At 37.8% G+C, this 27,376-nt stretch overlaps 1 protein-coding gene across 6 annotated transcripts; it reads right to left on the reverse strand.

The window, feature by feature from the left end:
* Positions 1–66: 66 nt before the first annotated feature.
* Positions 67–27,361, reverse strand: CHEK1 (checkpoint kinase 1). 6 transcript variants are annotated; one of them, XR_012333273.1, is made up of 14 exons: positions 25,111–25,332; positions 24,489–24,573; positions 22,700–22,923; positions 21,463–21,527; positions 21,301–21,370; positions 17,303–17,491; positions 16,538–16,642; positions 13,818–13,913; positions 9,538–9,646; positions 9,175–9,352; positions 8,672–8,803; positions 2,174–2,275; positions 1,370–1,535; positions 67–947 (listed from the first exon to the last, which is right to left on the reverse strand). XR_012333273.1 is itself a non-coding variant. In XM_019941679.3 (13 exons), the coding sequence occupies exons 2-13, from the start codon at positions 24,551–24,553 to the stop codon at positions 852–854; spliced, it is 1,431 nt and encodes a 476-aa protein (XP_019797238.1). In that variant the 5' UTR covers positions 24,554–24,573; positions 25,339–27,361; the 3' UTR covers positions 67–851. The 6 variants fall into 6 exon arrangements, 5 of the variants coding, with proteins under 5 accessions (XP_019797238.1, XP_019797239.1, XP_019797241.1 ...); XM_019941679.3 differs by lacking the exons at positions 1,370–1,535; positions 25,111–25,332 and adding an exon at positions 25,339–27,361; XM_019941680.2 differs by lacking the exon at positions 1,370–1,535.
* Positions 27,362–27,376: the final 15 nt, after the last annotated feature.

Here is a 27,376-nt window from a genome sequence, read left to right on the forward strand (position 1 = left end):
CCTGCGCCTTCTTTCATGCCTTATCACCTAGAAGCTTAGTCACCAATAAGTTCACAGAGTTAGCTATTCATTTTCAAAATAGAATTTATTTCTGTAATAAAGAATTAAAATATAGCTGTGAAAGTAGAAAATAATATAGAAAAATATTTAAAATGTGCAACAGTAATTTTGAGTAAAGGTAGTTAAGCACTAGAGGTTATGCTCAACTTCTACTTGAAAGACCAATCATATATATTATTACCTACACCAGAAAAAACATACCTACTTGCAATTTTAATTAATAATTATAATTCAAAAACAGGTTTACACACCTGGTCAGGCCCTTTTAAAAATATAAGTATAAATCTTGGGGATATATTTTTTGAAGCTGGCTTCACTTCACAGACAGATAAATCTACTGTCCCAAAATCACAAGGTTGTTTTTACTAATTCATCCATGTAATCAAGCCAAAGTGGAGGAAATATGTACTTTTTGGATGAAACCTAATGTTTTGGTAAAAATGGAACAAGAGTATCATTTTTCATTATGTTGGTATAAAAGCTGGTAAGCTCATGTATCCCCAGAGCTTGGTTTCCACCAGGTGGGTCTCAAATTCAGACACTAAATGCAGATGAAGAAATATCTAGTGAATTCTATCTATCCCTTCCCCAAAGTTTTACTTACAATTAAGATATAGGTATTATTTGTATGAAGAACATACAAAAAGAATTGGAAACTGTTTGGCTAGAGGGAAGACAACTCTTCAGGGACTACTGTTTGCAGTTTGCAGAACAGGATAATCTTCTCTAGGAAGAATAATGTCCACATAGCAGCACTATATTCACCAGGAATCCCAGAGCCAGTGGATCTATCATGTAGCAGGAAGCCAAACCTTCTGGCTGCTCACAACATCACTCAGCTTCCCTTTAATCTTCAGGAAGTGTCTCTTGAATTCCAATCCATCACCCTATATTAGGAATAATATCCAAAACTAATGTCAAAAAAACAAGAAAAAGAGACTATGCCATAAAATCAAACTTTCTTTAGGGGTAAGTAGAGACAAACATCCATGGATATGTTCAGATACAGTTATCTTCCAGTCCTCTTATGAATACAAAATATCTTGGTAGAAGAAATGGCTACCTAAATAATTCTGACTTGACTTCGGGCCCATCACTGCTCCCACCACCCTGGGCCCAGAGAGCAGAAACAATGGCATCCTGTCCATTTCAAGGGTTGGTATCTCTGTACCTATGTCATTGTTTTTCATAGGTGTTTATAAACTAAAAATAAGCTACATAACTATGCTTTAAGTCCTGCCACAACAGAGCCAGTGATTCAGTTATGAGAAGGGTTTCTCTACACTAGGATCTTAATTTAATTCCATACCAAGCATCTGGACAATAGCACTGCAGCAAATCTCCAACGTAAAGAGTGTGACCAACTCCTCCAACCTCATTTAGAGCCACATACAATCTTTCGGTAAACAGAGAATATGCTCTTTTGGTCTTATATGTCAAGGGCTTTAAAACTGTAACCTCAGAACCAATAATTTCTAAAGAAAGAATCAGAAATGTGAACAAAACTCCATGTATATGAGTATTAATCATAGAGTAGCTTGTAACAAACAGATAAAGGTTCATTAATTATAATGTACAAACATTTGGACAAATCATAATTTTTATGAAAAAATATTAAATACAAATTCAATAAGAAAAAGCTTAGAATGCTACAAAATATTAAGGGTAATTATTTTAAGGACAAAAATAATTTAGGACTATTTTTATTTTTTTATTTGTTATTTATTTACACATTCTACAAAAAACAAAAACTTTTATAATAAGGAAAAAGTCATTTGAAAAAACTGTTTTAGAATAGCTAATGACAAGAACAAATGTTCATAATATTAAATTTAAAAAGCCAGTTACCATATATTTATAAATATAATGCCATTAAAAAAAAATCTACACATAAGAGTAATTCCATAGAGGATATATTATAAGTAATAGTAAGGTTACTGTAATACAATATCAAAAATAAATCTGTATTCTCTTTGGATGACAAAATTAAAGTTGATTCTTATCTTCTTTATACTTTTTTGTGTTTTTAAAATTTCTAAAATGAACATGTAATACTTATTTAAAAATAGCAAAACAACGTTTTTTCTTTTAAAAAGTGTTCTATTCTACATACCTTAGAAAGCCGGAAGTCGACCAAGATCTTCTCATCCATTTCTACCAAATTCACTTTGAAAATGAGTTTATTGTTTCTTCTATCAGTTGTTGATACAGTAACCTAAGACAATGAAAATAAGGTCAAACCAGATGTGTGGGCAGAAAATACTCTAAATAAAAACTATAATCTTAGTTCAGTGATACTACTGGGATAAAAATTTGAGAGACGCTTTTATAACAGGAGCTGTGCCAGCTGAAAATCCCACTCCTTCTAGGACTTTCCTCTCCCAATGGGTATGTGTGTGTCCAACCAGACCGACCGGTAAACAGGACGCAGCTCCGTTATCGGGGATTGAGTCTATGTGAACTCTTAGCAACAAAATAAATTTAGTATTTTACCAAGATACAACCAAAAGAGGAAACAATTGAAGAGAATAAAAACGAGGGACTTCCCTGGTGGTCCAATGGTTAAAACTCCATGCTTCTAATGCAGGGGGTGTGGGTTTGTTCCCTGGTCGGGGAACTAAGATCCCATGTGCCATGCAGCATGGCCAAAAAATGAAAAAAAAAAAGAGAGAGAGAGAGAGAATAAAAGCAGACTGAGAGGAAAAACAAGATTATTAAAACATAAAGAAAAAGAGAGGCCAGATTTGTGGGTAAAAAGCTATAGTGGCAATCAGAAGATGGTGAAGGTCTTAAGAGGCCTTTCAACTTCCACTTTCAGTGTTTTAGAAGCTCAGGCTAGAAGAGTGACATGGAAAGAAAGGCCAGGCCAACAGCCAGCACCAAGACCCCAAATGTGGATGAGGCTGGCCTGGACCAAAGAAAAGCCGTCAACTCCAGCTGGATGAATGAGCCCAAGCAAGATCAGCAGGTTTGCCTAGTTGAGCCCAGCGCAAATTACAACAACATTTTTAATAATTCTCACCTCAAGAAATGACTATTAAAGAAACACAGGTGTACCACAACGGTGCAACACTGGAACAACATTATGTTCTGGGAAAACACAAGACACTCAGCACATCTGAAGTAGGTTATTAAACTTCAAAGACAAAGAAAATTTTCCAAAGATTCAGGCAGAAAGAATTAATTGAGGAGTAATGTTGGTAAAAATGGGAGATTAGGAAAATTCAAAAGCCCATTAACTCCACAAAAGCAATGAAAAATCTGGCAAAAACTGTCAGAATCAACTTTTTCAGAACACTGAAAACTAACGAAAAGCTTGCAGCAACACAGGGGCACTCATACAAAACAGACGAGCTTTCTCACGTTGTAACCACCTTATTCCCAACTCCCACTCCTCAGCTCAGTAGTAGCCTTGAAAATAACCATCCACATTCCAGGTCCAGGTACAAATGCAAGAATAAACCTATTCATAAACTGTCTTAAGCTGTTCTACCTTCCTGGAAGACCTGCTCAACACACTTGTCTTTATTTTGCCTGCCTAACTACACAGGACTTGTGTTAAAGTTGCCACCTGGGGAGCATCTGTCAAAAGTACCTACAGGCAAATGCTTTAACCCTTGCTTACTGGGGTAATGCAGAACAGTTGGGACAAACAGATTACCTAAAAAGCCTGAAAGGAAAGGTTTAGGAGTGAGATGTTTTTGAGGGATAAGAGTTCTGAAAATCTCTCACATATTCCTGGGACTATAAAGCCTATACTTATGCCCAGGGCACTGTACATGCTCAAGAAAGGTCTGAGAAGGCTCTAAGCTCCGCCTCTGGCTGACCATGAGGCACCACACAAGCAGGAAGTGAAGGCTAACGCAGAGCTGTAAACTGCCTGGCTGGGTATTGACGGCATGCCCCAATACGCACATAGAACCCCTCTGCAAAAACTAGCTTTTGGTTCCAGGAATTTAATGTTTAATCATTACCTGACCATTGAGCTAACAGAACAAAGATTTCAGAGATCACACACAACAAAGAAAACAGTCACTATAATATTGGATCAGAAATGTCACTAAACAATCAAAAACTACATCAATTGTCAATGATAACAAACCCTGGGAAGAGGGGAAAATCTATTTCCAGGGTTGTCACATTATAATATTCAAAATGTCCAGTTTTCAATAAAAAAGGATAAAGCATACAGAAAAATGAGAAAATATGGCCCCCACACAGGAAAAAAGAAGTCAGTAGAGAATGTTCCTAAAGAACAGAAAGAAGAATGAAGAAAAGTGAACAGAGTCTAAGAGACCTGTGGGACATCATCAAGTGTATCAGAATATGCACAATGTGAGTCCCAGAGAGAGAGGAGAGAATGGGGCAGAATGAAGATTTGAAAAAATAATGGCCAAAAACTTCCCAAATTTGATGAAAAACAATCCCATCCAGGAAGCTGAATGAACTTCAACTAGGATAAAATGAAAGAGATCCACACCAAGATACATCATATTCAAACTGTTGAAAGACAGTGACGAGAGAATCTTGAAAGCAGCAAGAGAAAGTGACACATCATGCGCAGAGACCCTCAATAATATTAACAGCTGATTTCTCATCAGAAACCACGGAAGCCAGAAGGCAGTGGAATGACACAAAGAGCTAAAAGGAAAAAACTGTCAAGAAGTCCATATCTGGCAAAACTATCCATCATAAATGAAGAAATGAAGACATTCATAATTAAAATTTGATAGAGTTTGAAACTACCAGACCTGCCCAAAAAAGAAAGAGTAGGTAGGGGCTTCCCTGGTGGCTCAGTGGTTGAGAGTCCACCTGCCGATGCAGGGGACATGGGTTCGTGCCCCAGTCTGGGAAGATCCCACATGCTGTGGAGCGGCTAGGCCTGTGAGCCATGGCTGCTAAGGCTATGCGTCAGGAGCCGGGGCTCCGCAACGGGAGAGGCCACAACAGTGAGAGGCCCGCGTACCGCAAAAAAAAAAAAAAAAAAAAAGAAAGAGTAACGGAAGTCCTTCAGGCTGAAATGAAAGAATGCTAGATAGCAACTCAAATCCACATGGAGAAATAAAAAATATTGGTAAAGGTAATTTACATAGATAAATACAAATGACAATAATAATCAATTTTGTTGTTTGTAACATCTATTTTTTCCCTACCTGATTTAAAAAGACAGACACATAAAGCAATAATTATAAATCCATGTTGTTGGGTACACAATGCAAACTATAATCAAAACAGAACTAAAGTGGTATACTAACATCAAACAAAAGACTAACAAAAATTTTTGCAAGAGACAAATAAGGACATTATATAATGTTAAGATGATCAAGAAGATATAGCAATTATAATCATATATTTATCTAGAATCCAAACTCCAAAATTTATGAGGCAAAAACTAAGAGTTAAAGTAAGAAATAGAATTCAGCAATAACAGCTGGAGAGTACAACATTCCACCCTCAATAATGGATACAAAAATTAGACAAAGATAAACAAAGAAATAGGGCTTTCCTGGTGGTGCGGTGGTTAAGAATCTGCCTGCCAATGCAGGGGACATGGGTTCAAGCCCTGGTCTGGGAAGATCCCACATGCCACGGAGCAACTAAGCCCATGCGCCACAACTACTGAACCTGCGCTCTAGAGCCTGTGAGCCACAACTACTGAACCCGCATGCCACAACTACTGAAGCCCACATGCCTAGAGCCCGTGCTCCACAAAAGAGAAGCCACCACAATGAGAATCCTGTGCACCTCAACAAAGAGTAGCCCCCACTCGCCACAGCTGGGGAAAGCCTGCGCACAGCAACGAAGACCCAACACAGCCAAAAATAAATTAATTTAAAAAATAAATTAAAAAAAAAAGAAAAACAAAGAAATAAAAGACATGAACAACACTATAATGCAACTAGACCTAACAAATATGCCTAGAACACCTCACCCAACAACAGAATCTACATTCTTCTCAATCACACCTGGAACATTCTCCAGTATAGACCATATGTTAGGCAACAAAACAAGTCTCAATAAATTTTAGATAATTAAAATAATACTAAATATCTTCTCTGACCACAATGGAATGCAATCAGAAACCAACAACAGAAAGGATTTTGAAAAATTCACAAATATGTGGAAATGAAACAGCATACCTAAATAATCAAAAAGGAAATCACAAGGGAAATTAGAAAATACTTTGATATGAAAAAAACTGAAAACTCAAAATATGAAAACTTATGGGAAGCAGCAAAAGCAGTGCCCAGACATACATTTATACCTATAAGAACTTACACTAAAAAAGAATGATATCCAATCAACAACTTAGCCTTCCACCTTAAAAACTAGGAAAAAAAAAAAGAGCAAGGTAAATCCAAAAGAAGGAAATGATAAACAGTAAGGAGAAGAGAGAGATAAATTGGCAAACCTTTAGCAGATTAACCAAAAAAAAAAGAAAAAAAAAGATTCAAATTACTAAAATCAGGAATAAAAGGATGTTACTACAAACTTTACAGAATCTAAAAGGACTATAATACTACAAAAAATGGTATGCCAACAAATTGGATAACCAAGATGAAATGGACAAACTCCTAGAAACACACAAACTCCCACAAATGACTCAAGAGGAAATAGATCTATAACAAGTGAAGACATTGAGTCAGCAATCAAAAAATTTCCAACAAAGGAAAGCCCAGGACCAGATAGCTTCACTGGGAATTCTACCAAACTTTTGAAGAATTAATATCAATCCTTCTTAAACTCTTCAAAAAATAGAAGAGAAGGGAATACTTCCTAACTTGTGCTACGAGGTCAGTATTACCCTGATACCAAAGCCAGACATCACAAGAAAACTACAGATCAAATCCTTTATGAACACAAAAAAAATTTTCAACAAATACTAGCAAACTGAATCTATCGAACACACTAAAAGAATTATGCACCACGATCAAGTGGGATTTATCTCAGGAATGCAAGATGGCTCAAAATACAAAAATCAGGGCTTCCCTGGTGGCACAGTGGTTGAGAGTCCGCCTGCCGATGCAGGGGACACGGGTTCGTGCCCCAGTCCAGGAAGATCCCACATGCTGCGGAGCGGCTGGGCCCGTGAGCCATGGTCCCTGAGCCTGTGCGTCCAGGACCTGTGCTCCACAGTGGGAGAGCCCACAACAGTGAGAGGCCCGCGTACCAAAAAGAAAAAACAAAAAAACCCAAAAAATCAATTAATGTAATATACCTTATTAACAAAGGAGAAAAGTTTAGCCAAAAAGTAGATACATCCCAGATGTCCATCAATGGATAAATGGATAAACAAAATGTAGTCTATCCACACGATGGACTATCATTCACCCATTGAAAGGAATAAAGTATTAATAAATGGTACAACATGAATTAACCTTGAAAATATTATGTTAAGTAAAAGAAGACAAAGGGTCACATACTATACAATTCCATTTATATGAAATGTCCAGAATAGGCAGTTCACAGAAAGTATATTAGTGGTTGCCAGGGAGGAAGGTATGAGGAATGACTGCCAATTGGTATGGAGTTCATCTGGGGGGCAGTGGAAGGTTCTAGATTTAAATGGTGATAGTTGCATAATCTTGTGAATATACTTAAAACTACTAAATTGTACCCTTTAAAATGGTTAAAGTGATAATTTTTATAGCATATGAGTTTTATCTCAATAAATCTACCTAAAAAAAAAAGAGTGTATTATCTATACAAATGAGAGGAAAATCAGGCTGGCCTCAGATTTCTGCACAATCATATTTTTCCCTAACTTTTAATTTTGAAAGTTTACAAATCTACAGAAAAACTGGAAGAATAGTGCAATAAATAACCACAAACCCTTTATTGGTCTTATCAACCTAGATAGCATGTTTACTTTTCTTTTTTTATGTGATTGTCTTTTTTTTTTAGCTTTTAAACTAAGTTATCAACGGCACACACTTCACTATGTGCCTCCTGCAAAGACATTCTCCTACAAACCACAATATTATCATCACACCAAAAATCTGACACTGATTCAAAAACATTATCTAATATAAAACCCATATTCAAATTTCCCCAACTGTTCCAATAACATCCTTTATAGCTTTTTTTCTTTAAATCCACAATCTAGTGAAATATCATGCATTGCATTATTTATCAGGCCTCTTTGGTCTCCTTTAACACAAAATATTCCTCTTTTTGTTTTTCATGATATTAAGATTTGTGAAAAGCCTAAAGACAGGTTAGAATGTCAATGTTATAAAAATGCTACAATAACATAAACAACAAAAATTGGTAGATGGGAGCAGGGAGATGGAGGAAATATGGGATTGTTCATGGATCCATCTTTCATAGAAGGGAGTTGATTGTTAACTGTTACAATTTAAGTATAGTACATAGTTTTAAAGAAAATGACTTGAGTCTCTTAGTGTCTTTAATAACCTTAAAGAAGTCTTTTAAGAAATATTATTTCTTAAGATAAAGAACATTTTACTTAAATTTCTTCAGTTTTAACTGTTTCTTTTTCAAATTAAACTAATTATATTTTTAAAATATACTGACAATGATAGTTTTTTATTCAAATATTTAAATTTTTCTTCAGGAAAAAAATATAACGAAAATCAATGAAACATACCTGATTCATACAACTTTTCTTCCACTGATAGCCCAATTTCTCACAAGTCTCTTTCAGGCATTGGTAAGATTTGTCAGCATCCAATTTGGTAAAAAATCGTGTCATTCTTTTGACCAGGCGCTGCCAGGGGTTCTACATGTCAAACAGAGGAAAGCTGAATAAATCATCAGATTTATCACAAAAGCAGTCATATCATAGCTATTTGGTCTGAAAATTTTTTTCTCTGACTTAAGATTCTTATACATCAGAGTCTTCCCTAGGAATTCCCTGCTGGTCCAGTGGTTAGGACCCTGCGCTTCCACTGCAGGGGGCATGGGTTTTATCCCTGGTCAGGGAACTAAGATCCCATGTGCCATGATGTGGCCAAAAAAACAAACAAAAAACAAAAAAATCTGTATCAAGTTTTAATATTATATTTCTTAGATTTATATATTAAAAGAAAAAAAAAGACTTTAAGACAATAAAAAATAAAGGGCTGCCATTATTTATTTGAAAAACTTTACCTGTGAGGATCCTGGGGTGCCGAGCAACTGACTGTTCAGAAGCATATGATCAGGACATGTGGGCTGGGAAAAACTGATCCCTTGTACCAGTTTATCAATGTATGAAGGGCTGGTGTCCCATAAGGAAAGACCTGTCCGTGGTTCTGGCTGAGAAGTGGAGTACTTCACATTTTCTTCACTGCAGCATTAAGATATGGAGAAAAGTATATCTTTAAATAAAATTCATCAGGCCTTTCTTATATCACATTACCATTCTCACACTGAAAAACATATTCATCATAAGAAAACAATATATACTTGTATTATTTTTCATGGGGACTATTATATCCAACAACTACTTGATTTTTTATTAATCAGTCTTACCTAGAAGCACTGTTTACTGGAGAGAAGTCCAAATTCGACTGAATATGCTTAGAGAATCCGCCAGGAGACTCTGATACACCACCTGAAGTGACTCGGGGCCTCTTTGCCCCTAAAAAAGAAAACATAAATACAAACGCTTTCAAGTTTTCTATGCAGATATTTTTTAATTAACCCAGCTGACAACTTGAAGAAGTAAAACCATATCTAAATTCATTTATTTAACACAAAATACTTATACGACAAATAGTGGCTCTTCCTACATGATTTTATGAGAAACGTGGTCGTTAGGAACTTAGTAGGACTCACTTGCCAAATTGTATAAACTACACATTTCATAAATCCTGACCTCTAAGTATGTTCCAAGTGCAGGCCATAATTTTAATGGTACCATTTATAGTAACAGAATAATGTTCGATGAAGACTGAGAGACCCAGCTAAGGCATCAAAAATTTTTAAAATAAAAAATAATTTGTGATGATGACAATGAACATTATGAATCTGCTCTACCCAATCTTCTTTGCTCCTCTAGAAAAGCTTTACCTAAAATAATCATTATATAGAATATGATGCTACTATAAATTCATGGCTACTACCCTCAGCTGGATCCTCAACCTGGACAGTTAGTCCTACGTTTCTCTAGTCAGTTTCCTCTCCTTTTCCACAATGATTCTTTCAAAACTTCTATACTCCTGTCAGATTAACCAAGACCACCCTCCAGGACCTCATTACTTAGCATATGATACCATCTCCCATTTCACAAAGAAAATAAAGTCACTGGAAACTCCCTCAACTTGCCACTACCAAATCTGCTAACTTACTTGCATTCCTACCCATCCTCTCCCCTTCCATCCTCCCATCAAATGTCCATCCCTCTACTTGTAGTTGAGCCCATACCCTCCTTTCTCCTCAGGGACCTTGATGCTCTTTTATTCCCTCTCTCTTAGACTTTGAGCCTCTTCCTCTCAACTGGATCTACCCCCAAACCATTTAAACACGCTTAAGTTTAACCAACCTTTTTATTTATTAATCCATTCATTCAAATATTTTATTAAGCCTACTATGTTATCAGGCAGTAAGATGGGAGAAATGGCATGTTGTTATGCTGATAAGAAAGATCCAGTAAAGAGGGAAGAGTTAATAATGAAGCAGACTGAATAAGCAAAAGAGAACTGCATCTAGTGCTCAAGAGAAAGGGCTGGTTTATATCTGGAGCAATTTAGCCAGAGCAAAGGGAGAAAGCAGAGTATACGAGCACAGAGGCAGTTAATCAGGTGGGTAGAGATGGTGGTAGGAGTTTGTGGGAATTCCTTTGTTATTGCTTCTGTTTCCCAGCGAAATAGGAAGCATTGTCACCAACTGAGAGTGAGGATGGAGAAGTTGAAGAGAAAATGAAAGGTATAAAAATGTGATTTAGGAGAGTAGCGTTGTGAAAGAAGTGGGGAAATGCATTATGATTGCCTGGAAGGATTAAGGGCCCACTTGAGATCAGTGATCTTGAATTTAAAGCAGACAGTGCTGCATATTTTTCTCCAGCTGCAATCAGCTGTGGAGGTATAAGTTAGAGTAGGTACAAAACAGGATTAAACTTAGGTTAAGTAGACTTGCTCAGTAAGTATGAGTAGACTTTCTCAGTAAGTATGATGAAGAGAGAATGGGCAATGGACTTCCCTGGTGGCACAGTGGTTAAGAATCCATCTGCCAATGCAGGGGACACGGGTTCAAGCCCTGGTTTGGGAAGATCCCACATGCCGCAAAGCAACTAAGCCCGTGCGCCACAACTATTGAACCTGTGCTCTAGAGCCCGCGAGCCACAACTGCTGAGCCCACGTACCACAACTCCTGAAGCCCATGTGCCTACAGCCCATGCTCCGCAACAAGAGAAGCCACCGCAATGAGAAGCCTGCACACCTCAATGAAGAGTAGCCTCCACTCGCTGCAACTAGAGAAAGCCCGTGCGCAGCAAACAAAGACCCAACACAGCCAAAAATAAGTCAATAAAATAAATAATTTTTTTTTTAAAGTGAGAATGGGCAAGGAAGTTGAAGATAAATGTAAAGAAGTCATTACAGTGACTAACCTTGGGATTTAAAATAGTGAGGATGGAACTTGGGACCGAGAAGAGGGCAGATAAAAGATAGTGAAAAGGTAGTAGAATTGATGGACTGCAAGTCCAGGTGGGATCAAAGTGTTGCTGGAGTCAGGGTACTAGAGAGGGGAAACCAGAAAAAAATATACTGGTGGTCCAAGCAGGATGCTGGAAGACAAGATCGCTAGAGGAGAGAAAGTCAAGGAAATGTGAGGTGATGACAGTGGAAGGACCATCTAAATGAATGTTTAAATTACCAAGAACCATGACAAAAATTACGTTAAGAGCTGCGTTGGAGAGAGTGACAATGTGGCAGGAATTTTAATTTGAGGTTCAGAAGGTGATTATTACGAGGGAATAGTGGGTGGTGGAGTCTGATAATAGGATTCAAAATGACGGGCAGAGGAATATGAAGAAAGAACAAGGAGGATGCCTGCTCCACTCCCAGATCAAGGGTATGAGGGTGCAGGAAAGAAAACACCTACCACCTGAGAAGAAGCAATGTCCTGAGAAGAAGCAATGTCCTCAGGGGAGAGCTGGATTTCAATTAGAATAAGGTGAAAGGTTAAAGAAATATTCAGGGAAGAGTTAAAAATTCCTCATTCATCTCTAGCTATTGTTCTCTCTCAGCCAAACTTCTTTACTGAGCTGTCTACACTCTGCTTAACTCTCTTTTACACTAGAATCCCTGTACAATAGAGTTTATTCTTTTTTTTTTTTTTTTTTGCAGTATGCGGGCCTCTCACTGTTGTGGCCTCTCCCATTGCGGAGCACAGGCTCTGGACGCGCGTGGCATCTTCCCAGACCGGGGCACGAAATTGTGTCCCCTGCATTGGCAGGCGGACTCTCAACCACTGCGCCACCAGAGAAGCCCTAGAGTTTATTCTTAACTCTCCACCAAAACTGTTCCTGCCAAGATCATGAATAACTGCTGTATCATGGAATCCACAGGACAGATTTACTCCACATTCTTCTGATGTCCCATCTCTCTGGCTACTTTTCTCTGGCCTCTGCCCATCACTTAAACACTGGCATTCCTTAAAATTTCATATACTCAATTTAATTTACTACCACAGTTTAAATCACCATCTATTTACAGAAAGCACCTAAATCGACATCTCCAGCTTAGCCCTGTTTCCTGAGTTACACACATGCATGCACACAAGCACACGCACACACACACACACTCCTATGAGACAGTTTTACTTAACTTCTCAAATTCAAATAAAATGTCCAAAATCGAATAAAATTTCCCTGCAAATCTGTTTTTCCTTTTGAGTTACATTCAAGTAAATGGTTTCACCATTTACACAGCTGTTCAAACCAGAAAGGAGACATACTTTGACTCCTCACTCTCCTTCATTTTCCACATATAAACAATCACCAGTATTATCAACTCTAGTTCTTAAATTTCTCTGGAATCAACTTCTTCTTTCCAATCCCACTATCACTAACCTAGTCCAGCCTACCATCTTCTCACATCTAGGATCAAAAACAGTGAAAAAAAGTAGCTAGAAAGATCTTTCAAAACCAAACACATAAGCATGTCATTTCCTTGCTTAAAGTCTCTCAAAAGGTTTTCCCAACAGCCTTCGGTTAAAGCCCAAGATCTTTAACCACGGTTTGGTTGCTATCTACTTTTCCAATCTCATCTCAAACCTCTCTCTCTCTCTCTCCCCTTCTCCATTCACTTACTTTCTCAGCAAACATTTACTGAATGCCTGTGATGGACCACACACTACGCTAAGCACAGGTGATGCAATGATGAACAAGCCAGACATGGTCCATGCCATACTGGCCTTCTCTCCAGTTCCTCAAATGCACTACTTTCTAACCTCCAAGACATCCCAGATGCCGCTTCCATGTTCAGAATCTGCCACTCATCTTGCTACTACTCTTCTGGCTAGCTCCCCTTTAATCTTCAAATCTTAGATTTAACGTGATTTCCTCAGCAAGATAAGTGTTCTTTGTCACTTAAGACTTGGTCAAATTCTTAGCTGTAGTACCCTGACTTTCCACTTTATAATTATTAATGAGCTTAAAATTATTTTTTCTATTTCTGGTTTTTGTACTAGACATTATAATCTTCATGAGGACAGAGACCACAGCTCTTTTGTGTTGTTGACTTATACTGACTTTACAAGTACCTTTTCTTCACAGAAAAAAAAATACTTGTATTTTAAGGATATATTACCTTTCTTGAGTGGTTTGTTGTACCATCTATCTTTTTTGATGTCTGGGATGGTAATCCTTACTGATGGATTCTCAACTAGGATTTTATGCAGCAGAGCTGAAAACAAAACATTAAGACAACATTTATAAAAGACTCAAATAGATTAGAAAAGCCTACAGCTTGTGGTGTAGAACACACATCCTCTATTGCTTTCCTTATGTCCAAATATTATTTCTGGGGAAGAGAAAGAATAAAGCTACTGAATTTTTGCTTTAATTTCATGCATTCTTTGCTACTGTCTATATCTCTGAATATTCTTCCCAGAGCTGACTCTCAGTTGTTTGCAAATAAATAGAACAAGAGCTAGGTGGAAATGTTTCTCTTCACTTGATATTTATACAACGATAGCAAAAAAAAAACCCCTTTTATCCATTTTCAATACCAAACTTCACTGTTCCAATATGTCATATTAAGTCCTCGTTCACACAATTTTACAAGGGAAATTTACTTTCCAATAACTTTTTAAAAAATATTTATTTATTTGGCTGCGCTGGGTCTTAGTTGCGACACATGGGATCTTTGCTGCTGCACACGGGATCTTCACTGCTGCATGCGGGATCTTTAGTTGCGGCATGTGAACTCTTAGTTGCAGCATGCATGTGGGATCTAGTTCCCTGACCAGCGATCAAACCCAGGCCCCCTGCATTGTAAGCACAAAGTCTTAGCCACTGGACCACCAGGGAAGTCCCTCCAATAACTTTTTAAGAGACAGTAATAAAAGCAACCATCATCCTAAGGTACCTTAATTGTATTGATAAAGAATTCATTCATCTCCCAACACCAGTTTTCTAATTTTCTAATGGACTGAAGATTTAAATGAAAAAAATAAAGCCTTAAAAACATAAATGAAAACATAGGTAACTTTTTTCTAATGCTGAGGGTAGAAACATGATGATATAGTCAGAAACCACAAAGGACAGGTACTAGATTCAAATAAATAAAAATATAAAACTTCTGGGGACTTCCCTCGTGGTCCTGTGGGTAAGACTCCATGCTCCAACACAGGGAACCCAGGTTTGATCCCCTGTCAGGGAACGAGATCCACATGCATGCCACAACTAAGAGTTCACATGCTGCAACTAAGAAGCCCACATGCCGCAACTAAGACCCAGTGCAGCCTAAATAAGTAAGTAAATAAATAAATAACTACTTTTAAAAAAAAAGTTAAGTTTAAAAAATATATATAAAACTTCTGCATGTCAAAATAGCATAAACAAAATAAAAATACATGACAAATTGTCAAAAATATTTGTAACGAATGCAAAGATCTAATGACATTAATATGTTTTTCAAAAACCTCATATAAAGTAAAAAGAAAACCTCCTACCAAAAATGAGCAAACTAGACACGTTCACAAAAACAGACTAAAAGCTAATAAATATACAATGAATATACAACTTCATTGGTACTAAATTTAAAATAAAAATAAAAAACAGAGGGGCTTCCCTGGTGGCGCAGTGGTTGAGAGTCCGCCTGCCGATGCAGGGGACACAGGTTCGTGCCCCGGTCTGGGAAGATCCCACATGCCGCGGAGCGGCTGGGCCCGTGAGCCATGGCCGCTGAGCCTGCGCGTCCGGAGCCTGTGCTCCACAACGGGAGAGGCCACAACAGTGAGAGGCCCACGTACCGCAAAAAAAAAAAAACAGAATACAGTTCTTATATGTAGGCCTATTAGATTAGTCAAAAAAAAAAAGTTTAAGGGACTTCCTTGGCAGTCCAGTGGTTAAGACTCCGCACTCTTCCACTGCAGGGGGCACGGGTTCCATCCCTGGTCAGGGAACTAAGATCCTTCATCCCGCACAGCATGGCCAAAAAAAAAAAGTTTAAATGTAAACTAGTTAGACTGTGATGAAATGGTACAAACTTTCCGAAAAACAATTTGGCAAAGTAAATAATAATAATTAAAAACTGTATACATCTTTGACCCTGCAATTCCACTTCTGGGGTTTTACTTTAATTAAATAATTTAAAGGTATGTGCAAAGATTAAGTTATTTGGATGATCATCATATCTCTTTCACAGCAGTGAAAAATTAGAAAAAATCCTGAATCTCTAAAAAGGTGAACTGGATAAGTATAGTAAGCCATGTCCATATAGCAGAATACCATCACAGTCTTTAAAAACAGTGATGTAGACCTACAATTATAGTCATGAAAAAATGTTCACAAAGCATTAACACACAAAAAAATACTGGTTACAAAATAACATGTATAGTGGGATGTCATTTTTTATGAAAACACACATACTTATAAATAATATACATATATAACAAACACATAGTTTTTACTACAAAATATAGAAGCACATATCAAAACATTAAAAGAAGCTATTCCATGGGAGGGAGGGAGATGCAAGAGGGAAGAGATATGGGAACATATGTATATGTATAACTGATTCACTTTGTTATAAAGCAGAAACTAACACACCATTGTAAAGCAATTATACTCCAATAAAGATGTTAAAAAAAAATAATAAAGAAGCTCTTCCTGAGTGCTGGGATTATAGGGTTGGATTTTACAATTTTTTAATTTATTATTCTTCTACTTCATCTGTAAAGATCATGGATTATTTACATAATGATTTAAAAGTTAAAAAGAAAAAAAATGTAAGAAAAAAATTCAAATAGCACTAGGCTTCATTACCCAAGAAATCAGTACTTTACATCAAAATAACCCAGTTACCTAGAGGAGCAGAATCGATTTTTTTCCAAGGGTTGAGGTATGTTTTTTTTTCTTTCCAATCACAATATTCCTGACAACTATCACTAGGCTGGTCCCACGGCAATTCTGAAAAAGAAACAAGTCCCAGTTTTCTGAGTGTTCAAATAATTATACAATTTTAAGGGAAAATAATCAATGACACAAATCCAGTAAAAGTTTCCTCCAAATTAATTTAATATGGTTTCCAAACTAAGAATGCCAACTCTAAGAAATTTTAGAGGCACTTCTAAGATAGATAGTCCACTTCCTGCCTTACTCTCTTCCAAAAGTATTCACATGAATTTTAAAAGAGAGAGCTACTGTGATATTTCATTTAATAGCTATACATACTTCATTTTTAAAAACCTTTGGGATTAAAAGTTCCAAATTAGTTATAAATAAGTTAATACTAAAATACTATCACATAAATATGGATCCCCTTGATTCATTTCATTTATTTTGGTATAAGAAACCTGGCTTTCCTAAGGACAGGAATTTTATCATGATTAAAAAACTCAAAGCTGCTGCATAGCACAGGGAGATCAGCTTTGTGACGACCTAGAGCGGTGGGATAGGGAGGGTGGGAGAAAGGCTCAAGAGGGAGAGGATATGGGGATATATGGATACATATAGCTGATTCACTTTGTTGTACAGCAGAAACATACACAACATTGCAAAGCAATTATAATACTCCAATAAAGATGAAAAAAAATTATGCAGAAAAATAAATAAATAAAAAGCTCTTACCTCCAGCCAACATTGCAGTAAGTACTATTCCACAGGACCAAACATCAACTGGTTCTGCATGAAATTCTTTTCTCTTTAGAAGTTCTGGAGCAACATACGGTAAAGTACCACACATCTTGTTCAATAAACGCTCTCGATTATTATGCCGAAACACTGTTGCCAAACCAAAGTCAGAGATTTTGAGGTTATCTAAACCAAAAGAAAAGAGGATGGCGCTGGATAAAAATGTTTTGTAAATAGATATACTTAAAAAAAAAAAAAAAGATATACTTAAAGGAGTTGAGTTGTATTGGAAAACCACTGGTGTTATGACCAAAAAGAAATTTTAAAAAAGAAGAAATTAAAGACATTATCATATAGTTAAAACTAGAAAAAGGCCTCATGGCTTCTATTAACTTAAGACAAATATTGTCAATACACAAACAGTATGGACCAGATTAAAGAAAGATCCTGGAGTCAAAAGGGCCTTCTAGAAAAGAGCACTCCAGACTTAAACACTGAAAAGAGAGCCATGCCCTCATCGGGTTGTGCAGAGGGCAGGAGGGAGACATCAATAACATACTAGGCACAACTTTTCCAGCAGTGGACAAACCCAGCTGGCTGGACCAAAACTAAAGACCCACAAACCACCAGAACTTCTTGTCAAGGTGGCTAAGTTTAGAAAAGGAGGACGAACTCTGTACAGAAAACAAACCAGAAGAGCAAATTTCCACTCTAACTTCCCGTCTTCAGCACACACAAGCTATCGGCAGAACTTTCACCTTAACTACACTTAGTGAATATCTACCGTAACTGAGTGACACTGTGCTAGCCATGTAGGTAGATAAATTACTGAAGACTAACAATAACAACTGCTGTCGAGGTTATGAAAATATAGAACATTACAAGATCTTACAGAAAGGGAATCTAACCTAGTCTTCAGAGATAGGGGAGACTCCCCTATTCTTAGGTATCAACTGGTAAAACTTTTTTAGAAAGCAATCTGGCAAAAGATGCCAAAATTTGAAATACTCCTGCTCTTTGAACTAGGAATTCCCACTTCTAGGACCATACCCACAAAAATACTTCCACAAACTCACAAACATAAGGATATCCATACCATAACAATACTGTTTGTAAATAACCTAAATGTCCATCAATAAAGAAATGATTAAATCTTATAGTACACATGTACAATGAGATTATGTAGGTAACAAAAAACAAACAAAAAAACACAAGGTATATCTACATGTACTGACATGGAATCAGGTATAAATGGAAAAAACGGCAAGTGCCATAATAAATCTTCATTGTAACATGACCTAATTTTTATATTGGCCTGTGCATTAATTTATAGAATAGTCATCATCACCTTATATTTTTTTAAAGCTAGAAACAACTTAAATGTTCCAAAACAGGGGACTGATTCTTTAAAAATCAATTACATCCACCCAATGTAATATGTAAGCCACTGATGTTTACTTCTATGACTTGGGAGGTGGCTACTGTAATTATCCTTTTAACAGCTATATATGACACAATCTTGACAAATGACTGAGATGAAGAGTTCCAAGTTACCTATAAGCGATAATCACTGAAAATACTAATGGATGACCACAGTATTCCTTAGAGTCTGTAGTTTCACTATGTCTGTGACATAATACTTAGAGAACTGTATATAATAAATTTTAAATTGAGGAGTGTGGTTACTTCTGAGAAAAAGAAAGGGGCACACATTTGGAAGGAATACAGAGGAGGACTTCAACTATATTGATAATGTTGTATTTCTTTTTTAAAAAATATTATTATTGAATAGAAACAAAAGATTATTTATATAATATGCAAGATATGAAAAATCATTATAATCAACATCCACTCACCTAACACCTAATTTAAGTATACTCTATTTTCTTTGAAACCTCCTATAAATCCTTCCCTTTCCTAACTGCAATCCTTCCTTTCTAGAAGATTTTATGTAGCTTGAAACCTATTTAATAAAAAAAGGACTTAATTTGTATATGAGGAATGGGAAGAATTGATTATAATACCATCAAAGCTATTAGTATTCAAAAAGTAACGGACATAGAATGAAAAATAGAAGCAGAGGGAAGTCTCCCAGCTTGTGCTCTCATTTCTTGGGATTCATCAACAGACCATTCTACAGTTCCTTTTCCCAATACACCAAATTTTTTGAATATCTACAATTTTGCTACATACTTTATGGAACAACTTGCAGAAGGCTAAATAACCAAAGAAGGGTCTTAGGTAGCTAGGTTAGTAGATGGGTTAATAAAAAGCTACCTAAAAGATATTAACCAAAATATTAACACTGGTTATAACTGACTGGTGAATTTCTGGTGATTTTTTACTTTCTTTTTTATACTTTTGATCTTATTTCATGATTACTTTTATCTTTATAAAGAGAAAACAGTATTTTTAGTTTGGGAACAAAGTTTTCACATTCCAGATATTACATACTCACATCTCCATTATTTATATAAGCTGGTTTAATTTATCCCCTTGTATGAAGGTCGATTATAGAGTTCAGAAAGAGGTAGAAGGCGGCTGATAAGAACATACACTGGTACTTATGATGGGGCACGATAATGCCAGAAACACTAAACCTCAGGGTTGGACAAGATGTGAAAATTACTTTGGTCCAACCAGCCAAGCAATGTTTAAATTCCCTTTACAATATCCCTGATAATTAATAATCCAGTGTTTGAATTTCCTGTTAAAAACCTACTACAGGGACTTCCCTGGTGGCGCAGTGATCAAGAATCCGCCCGCCAATGCAGAGGACATGGGTTTGATCCCTGGTCCGGGAAGATCCCACATGCTGCAGAGCAACTAAGCCCGTGCGCCACAATTACTAAACCTGAGCTCTAGAGCCCATGAGCCACAACTGCTGAGCCCACGTGCCACAACTACTGAAGCCCACGTGCCACAACTACTGAAGCCCACGTGCCTAGAGCCCATGCTCCGCAACAAGAGAAGCCACCGCAATGAGAAGCCCGTACACCACAACGAAGAGTAGTCCCTGCTCGCCGCAACCAGAGAAAGCCCATGCTCAGCAATGGAGACCCAACGCAGCCAAAAATAAATTAATTAAATTAAAAAAAAAAAAACCTACAACAAAGCAACCTATTAAGTTCTGGGGCAGATTCATTAATGAGGGTCATCTTTGTACTAATCCAAATTGCCTCCACATAGTTTTCACCCACATACTGTGAAGAACTGTATTTAACAATTAGCAAATTTCCCTTGAGTTCCTCAATTATGCCTTATTTTACATAGTTTCTAGCCCTTTCAGCATTCTGGTCACTCACCTATAAAAGTACTTCGGTAGTCTGCATGCCTTTCACAGTACTGTCCCAAACACCTATTATTCCCGCCATGGCCTTCCAGAGAAGTGCTGGACTGCTGCCTTCCTCATTCTCACCTTATCACCTTAATTTTCCAATGATCAAATTACATGGGTGACTAATATGAAGTCTGCTGCCTAGTAAGTCTTTTTAAACCTTCTTTGCTGCCAAAGACATGCCATTAAACTGTACTTATTTCGTTAGTTTTTTTCAATCCAAATACTGAATTGAGTAACGATCCAGTATGTGTTAAATCTGACCCACCTCTCTGGTCTGCTAAATTCATTCATCTAATAAACATTGTTGAAAACCTACTATTTGCCAGGCACTATTCTAACACATTAAACAAAACAGACAAAAATCACTGCCTCATATGCAGTGGATATTTGTCACCTTTTTCGATCCTGATTCTATAAGCTAACACTAACACTGTCCATCCCTCTCAGTTTTTATGACATCCATAAAATATAACTAAAAGCCCTGCATCTTTATCCAAGTCATAAATTAAAAAGAACAAATACGTCAAGGCTAAGGTCCAGGGTATTTCAATTTCATATTTTTTGCCCTGAAATTTCGGTAATGGAAAGCCTTGATCCTGCCTTTGTATGGCTGTACTAAAATGATTAGGTAGCAGCAACAAAATGCTAAACTTACCCCTTTCATCCAATAGGAGATTTTCTGGCTTAATATCCCTGTGAGTTATTCCAATACCATGCAGATAAACCTAAAAGAGAAGCAGAGGAAAGCATACCAGAATAGGGTAACTTACTTCACTAAGACTAATTTTAAGTAAAAGTTAGAGACAACTGTACCTACCACCCCTGCCATGAGTTGATGGAAGAACCTCTGAGCATCTTGTTCAGGCATGCCTATGTCTGGCTCTATAAGAATTAGTTACGAAAGTTAGTTCACCAGGTAAATATAATCAGTCATCAACCACACAGTCTCCTAATTCGAAAGTTAAACATTTGTGATTGTACTTTAGCAAAGAGAATCTAATGCTAACAATGAAAAGATTCTGGAGTCCACTAGTACATATAGTACTTAATAACTCACATTTCCCCATGTGTTAAGTGGCAAAAATAAATTAACATCACAGGAAAAGTACAGAGAAATAACAAACTATCACCCAAATCAAGAATGAAAGCCGTACCTTGAAAGCCCCTACTTATACTAACCATGATTTATTTGGTATCTTTCAAATTCTCCCCTAATTTCTTCTAAATCCTATGCCAATAGGATTGTAATTGCCGAAGTGGAAGCCTACACAAATCTAAGTTGATTTCACTAAATACTTAACAACAAATTTAAACTTCATATAATTTCTCGCACTACTACAAAACCATGAATTCCTGTGAAGTTACTTCAGGAAATACAGTTTTATTAAGAAAGGTTCTATTGTCAGTTATATTTTTATCTCCCTCATTAACTTTTGATTTCTTTTATTCTCAACTTTTCTGAGATAGATACTGAAGATTCTAATAATCACTTTTTAACTGCTAATACAATAGCTCTAAATAATAAATTTAGATCCACAGAATATATTTTATGTACTTCTTACTGTTCTTTAATATCAAGACTTTGAATCTACACAGAAAATTTAAGCAGCAAGCACAGATTTTACTTAATATATATAAAGCAATCATAGAAAATTCTCAATTTTACTTATGTAACAACTTGCTATTATTTTGGATTTGTAAATGTATGCAATGATTTCATGAGACTAGAATGTCTACAAAGAAAAAAAACTTTTTCTGCATATGCATACATCACACTTATGATTCTTCACCATGAGACCACAGTTTACCATTCTTAAACTCTACATAATAGCAATCCCACCCCAAATCACTTATACAACTTGGGAAAAAAGTTTCTTTGATGAGTCTACATATGTATCCAGTGTTTACATAAGTTGCAAAAACAAGAAAATTTACTCCAATTCACTATTGCATAAGCAAGTCTGAATGGACAATGAAGAAGCAGCAGTCCCAAGATTAAAAAACAAATTTAAAAACTTATTTAGCATAAGAATTATCTTCAATCTTTTCCATACCTATTCTATCAAAAAGTTCTCCCCCACTACAGTACTCCAGAAATAGATACTGGATATTGCCTTCTCTCCTGTGACCATAGAATTTCACTACATTCTCATGATTTAACATTTTATTGATACAAATCTCTTTCTTAATATTTTCTGGACAGTCTATGGCACGCTTCATGTCCACAATCTTCACTGCAACTGCTTCTTCAGTTCTTCTATTCACAGCAAGTTGAACTCTAAAAAGAAAAAGGAAGAGTTATAATATTCCAGACATTTGAATTATATTTCTTTTAAAACTTCAAAAGGCTAAACATAACTCATCCAAAACTATTTTACCTTTATTAGTTTCTCCACCTGGGAGAAACCATGGGAATGGTTTATGCCATGTTCTCAACAGATACTACTCCTTTCTGAAATGTGAAGTATGATAGCTAGTGTTCCAAAGAAGTCATTATGCTGTACATCCAAGTCATTTAATAAATTCTTAATAAACTAAAATGGGATAATAGCAATTCTAGGCCACATCACATATACACATGCTCTATTCACTTAATTTGTTTTTCTTCCACTTTTACTGAGCTATAGTTGACATAAAGCACTGAAACGATTATCACAAGTTTAGTGAACAACCATCATTTCATATAGATACAAAATTTTAAAAATCGAAAAAATACATATTTTCCCTTGTGATGAGAACTTAGTATTGACTCTTTTAACTTTCATATATAACATACAGCAGTGATAATTATATTTATCATGTTGTACATTACATCCTTAGTACTTATTTATCTTTTAACTGGAAGTTTGTACCTTTGGACCGCCTTCATCCAACTTCCCCTCCCCTACACCCTGCTTCTGGTAACCACAAATCTGATCTCTTTTTCTATGAGTTTGTTTGTTTGTTTTTGAAGCATAATTGACCTACAACACTATGTTAGTTCCTGTTACAACACAGTGACTCGATATTTCTATACATTTCAAAATGACCACGATAAGTCTAGTTAGGGTATGTCGCCTTACAAAGATATTACATAGTTCTTGACTATACTCCCCACACTGTACATTTCATACCGGAGACTCATTTATTTTGCAACTGGAAGTTTGTACCACAGGTATGTCTCTCCTCCCCAGCACCATCCTCCCCTCTGGCAACTACCTGTTTGTTCTCTGTATCTAACTCTGTTTCTCTTTGTCGTTTGTTCATTTGTTTAGTTTTTTAGATTCACCCTATTAAGTGAAATCACGCAGTGTTTGTCTTTCTCTGTCTGACTTATTTAAACTTAGCATAATACCCTTTAGGTCCATCCATGATGTCCCAAACGGCAAGATTTCATTCTTGCTCTATTCATTTAATTGTAATAACATTACCTAGCATTTATTAATCCGATACTATATGTGTCTACAGTAACTGTTCTAAGTACTTGTGGGATATGCCATTTTACAGAGGCACACAAGGACATTAAGAAGCCTGCCTAAGAACACAAAACAATGACCAGCAACGTGACTCCAGAGTCTGTTCATTTGCTCATTGAACCACTATGTTTGAACCCCAGGAAGGAGTATGTGGGAGGAGAAACTGACTTCAGAAGTCTCCTCTAGCTCTTTAGGAAGAGAATGTTTTTGTTTTGTTTTGTTTTTAAAAGGAAGAAAAAAAAATAACCCTTACAAAAGATTGTGTAGCTTCAGTTCCCCAAAGTTTTAGATTTCAAATGCAAAGATCTGTTCTCCAAAATAACCAACTTGTACTCAAAGGAGACAACAGAAAACTAAAGCAAGTCGGGGTAAAAGGACTCAAACTCACTCTCCATAGGCACCTTCTCCCAGGGTTTGCACCAAGTCCCAGTCTTCCACAAAGGGCACTGCCATGACTCCACTAAGTCCCGCGGCTGTAAAAGCAGGAACCCAGAAAAGACGGTGGCTGAGGACACGCTTCAATCATCTGTAAAGCCGCTGGGCTCCGCCTCTTGCCGTGATTCTTCAAGGTGAATCACAGCTCCTGGTTTCCCCTTACACCTCATCCATATTTTACCCAAGTCTTTAAAGCACAAGCAAGTATTCTAAACTCTGGCATTTCGTTGGTAACTCACAAGCCCCGTTCCCACGCAAAGCGAAGGCTGAAACGGCGCCTTCCAGGCGGCCGAGGAAACGTACCAGTGGCGCGGAGTTGTTGGGGGACCAGTGCTTTACGGTGGGGGACTGGGGAAGGGGGTGAGAGGTGAAGCGTCGGGCTAGAGTAAGGGGATGTGGGCTAGCAGAGGAGGAAATAATCGCTACGAGGACCGCAGCCGCTCCTCCCGACCCGCTCACTCCCAGTTCCCACCCACGCCCCGTCCCCAAGGCCAGGAGGAGCTCGGGGCGGAGCCAAAATGCCCCAAGAAGCGGAAGGAAGGGCTGGGTGACACGCGGACGGCTGGGGCCCAAACCTCGGGTGCTCTCGGCCTGCAGAGGAAGTCTTCTCTCCAGTCCCTGTACAACGGGGTCCGCCTGGCACCCCACTCCTCCACCCTCCGAAACCGCCCCTCCGCAGGAGTCTCTCCGATCCTCTAGGCTCGGCGCTGAGAACTTTCTCTCGCTGTGCCCCTCCTAAATCATGTAGCCCCCGAACTCCGGCTCCAGGAACTTTTCCCCCTCTACCGGCCGCCCTTCCTCACCAGGCCGTCCTTTGCCCGCCACCACAGGAATCCAAATGCGGGGCTTTTCCCGCCAAAACTTGCTGGCGTCACATTGTCGCAAACGCACGCTCCCTTGCCGGAAAGCAAGGAGGCGCGCGTTCCTGGGCCGGCTGCTCTGCAGATTGGGCCGGCCAGGGCCTGGCGCCTGTATTCCCGACCGGCTCACGCTGGCCGGGGCCGGGTTACTTTCAAACCAGGAGGAGATCCTGGCTGAAGAGGTTTAAGAACTGCCGAGTGCATCGGTGTGAATGACCCCCGGGCCCAAACGCGAAGTGGGACCCGGCGTGTGACCTCGGCCGGCCGGCTGGCCGCCCGTCCCCGCGCTCCCGGGGAGAGCACCACTGCGGGGCTAGCTACCGCCGCCCCGGACCCCCGAGCATCTCGCCCCGCTGCCTGGCAGGGTAGCGAGGATCACACTCCGTAAGTGCTGTCTCTGTAACTTTAAAGCGCGGCCCAGATAAAACTGGAGCCGAGAAGCCAGGGACAGCTGTTGAGCATTGATCCTGTTTAGAATGAAAGGAACTTTGTGATAGGAGCGAGAAGCATCAAATACTGGCTGCACTGTAATGGGGGGTGGGAAGGCATCGGGATGAAGAAAGCTACTCTTCTGTAGCTGGAGGTAATGTCAGGATAACCAGTTTTAACCATGTCTCGTCCGAACAGGCACCAAAACAATACCTCCACTCAACCTTTTTGAAGGAAGTGCAACTGCGTAGCTTAGTTCTACCTGCTCTCTCTTTAACGTGTAAGAAACGGGCAGGTAGAAGCAAAAACGCTGCATTTTACAATGCAAATTTTAAAAGCAGAATAACCAGTTTAGGTGCGAAAGTAAATTCTGAAAAAGGGACTGGCTAGAGAAAACAATGTGGAAAAACTGAAATAGATACTCCCTCTCAACAGTAAACTAGACTGGGAACTCAAGGCGCAGGCAAGATCATCTATTCTCCAATTCTTAAAACTGGGCCACATACAATAAGCATAACTAGCTCTTGATAGTGATACTGGTAAAATAAGTGTAAAATATGTTACACAAAAATGCATACATTTGTTTAAAAGACAAAAAACAAGACCAGAACACTTCGAAATGCTTATGTGAGAAGTTTTTAACCGTGACATCACTGTTTAGGTTTCGTGTAATAAAGTAAGTTTTCCAGATCGTTTACTCCATTTTCTCTAGTTTCTGCACTGCATGCTGCAAACAAAGAATATGAAGAAAGGAAGAGGAGGACCAGACCGGCACAGTTCCTTTGTGTCTAGATAGAATAAAGGTATCTTAGCCTGAAAAAAATAAGGCATATACATCTCAGGCAGAGTATCAGTTAAAGAATAGATGCTCACAAAAACCTGTTCCCTTCTGAAACCTTACTAAAATAGTAAATTTTAAGAGTAAATATTAAAATAAATTAACTTAATAATGAAATATTAAATTTACTATTTTAAAATAGTAAATGTTTAAAAGGCAATAACCCACAAACACAGAACATGAAAAACAAAATTTTTGCAAAGTGGAAAGTCTTTAGATGAATGGTAATTTAGATGAAAGAAAGATGAATCCTAAAGCCAGCAATGGGAAAGCAGAAAAGCAATTTGGTTTACATCATAGAACTCCCTAAAGGCTCAAGTTGAATTAGTGACAACAGGTACTGAATGAGGTGAAGGTGGGGCTAAAAGAGGGTGAAAGACTATGTATGAAGTGAATAGACCCTTGGGTCCTCTCCCTCCTCTGTGTATACAAGGAACTGCCCCTCCCCGAAGCTGGTACTAGACTTGAGAGGGTAAATACATGGTTATCTGAACTGGATAGCAGCAGGCACAGTTAAGGGTTAGGTACCTAACTGAAACCAAAAGGATTAAGTTTATGCACTGAAGGTTGAACCTGTGAGCCTTCTTTCCTCACTTTACTCCCAGAAATCTGGCAGCCTGGCTTGTATCCTTCAGAGGACATAAAAGCCTTCTCAAGGGAATCTTGCCTATATAGAAGAAAAGATCTAAAGATACCAATATCAGGGATTTCATA

This window comes from Tursiops truncatus, chromosome 8, assembly GCF_011762595.2.
Source record: "Tursiops truncatus isolate mTurTru1 chromosome 8, mTurTru1.mat.Y, whole genome shotgun sequence".
Classification (NCBI taxonomy): domain Eukaryota; kingdom Metazoa; phylum Chordata; class Mammalia; order Artiodactyla; family Delphinidae; genus Tursiops; species Tursiops truncatus.

Coding starts and splice junctions, on each gene's coding strand:
- CHEK1 (XM_019941679.3), bottom strand. CDS start 24,553: ATGGCAGTGCCCTTTGTGGAAGACTGGGACTTGGTGCAAACCCTGGGA. Junction 21,528..22,699: donor AGAACTTTTTGATAGAATAG/GTATGGAAAAGA, acceptor TAATTCTTATAG/AGCCAGACATAGGCATGCCT. Junction 2,276..8,671: donor AGAAAAGTTGTATGAATCAG/GTATGTTTCATT, acceptor TCATTGTCTTAG/GTTACTGTATCAACAACTGA.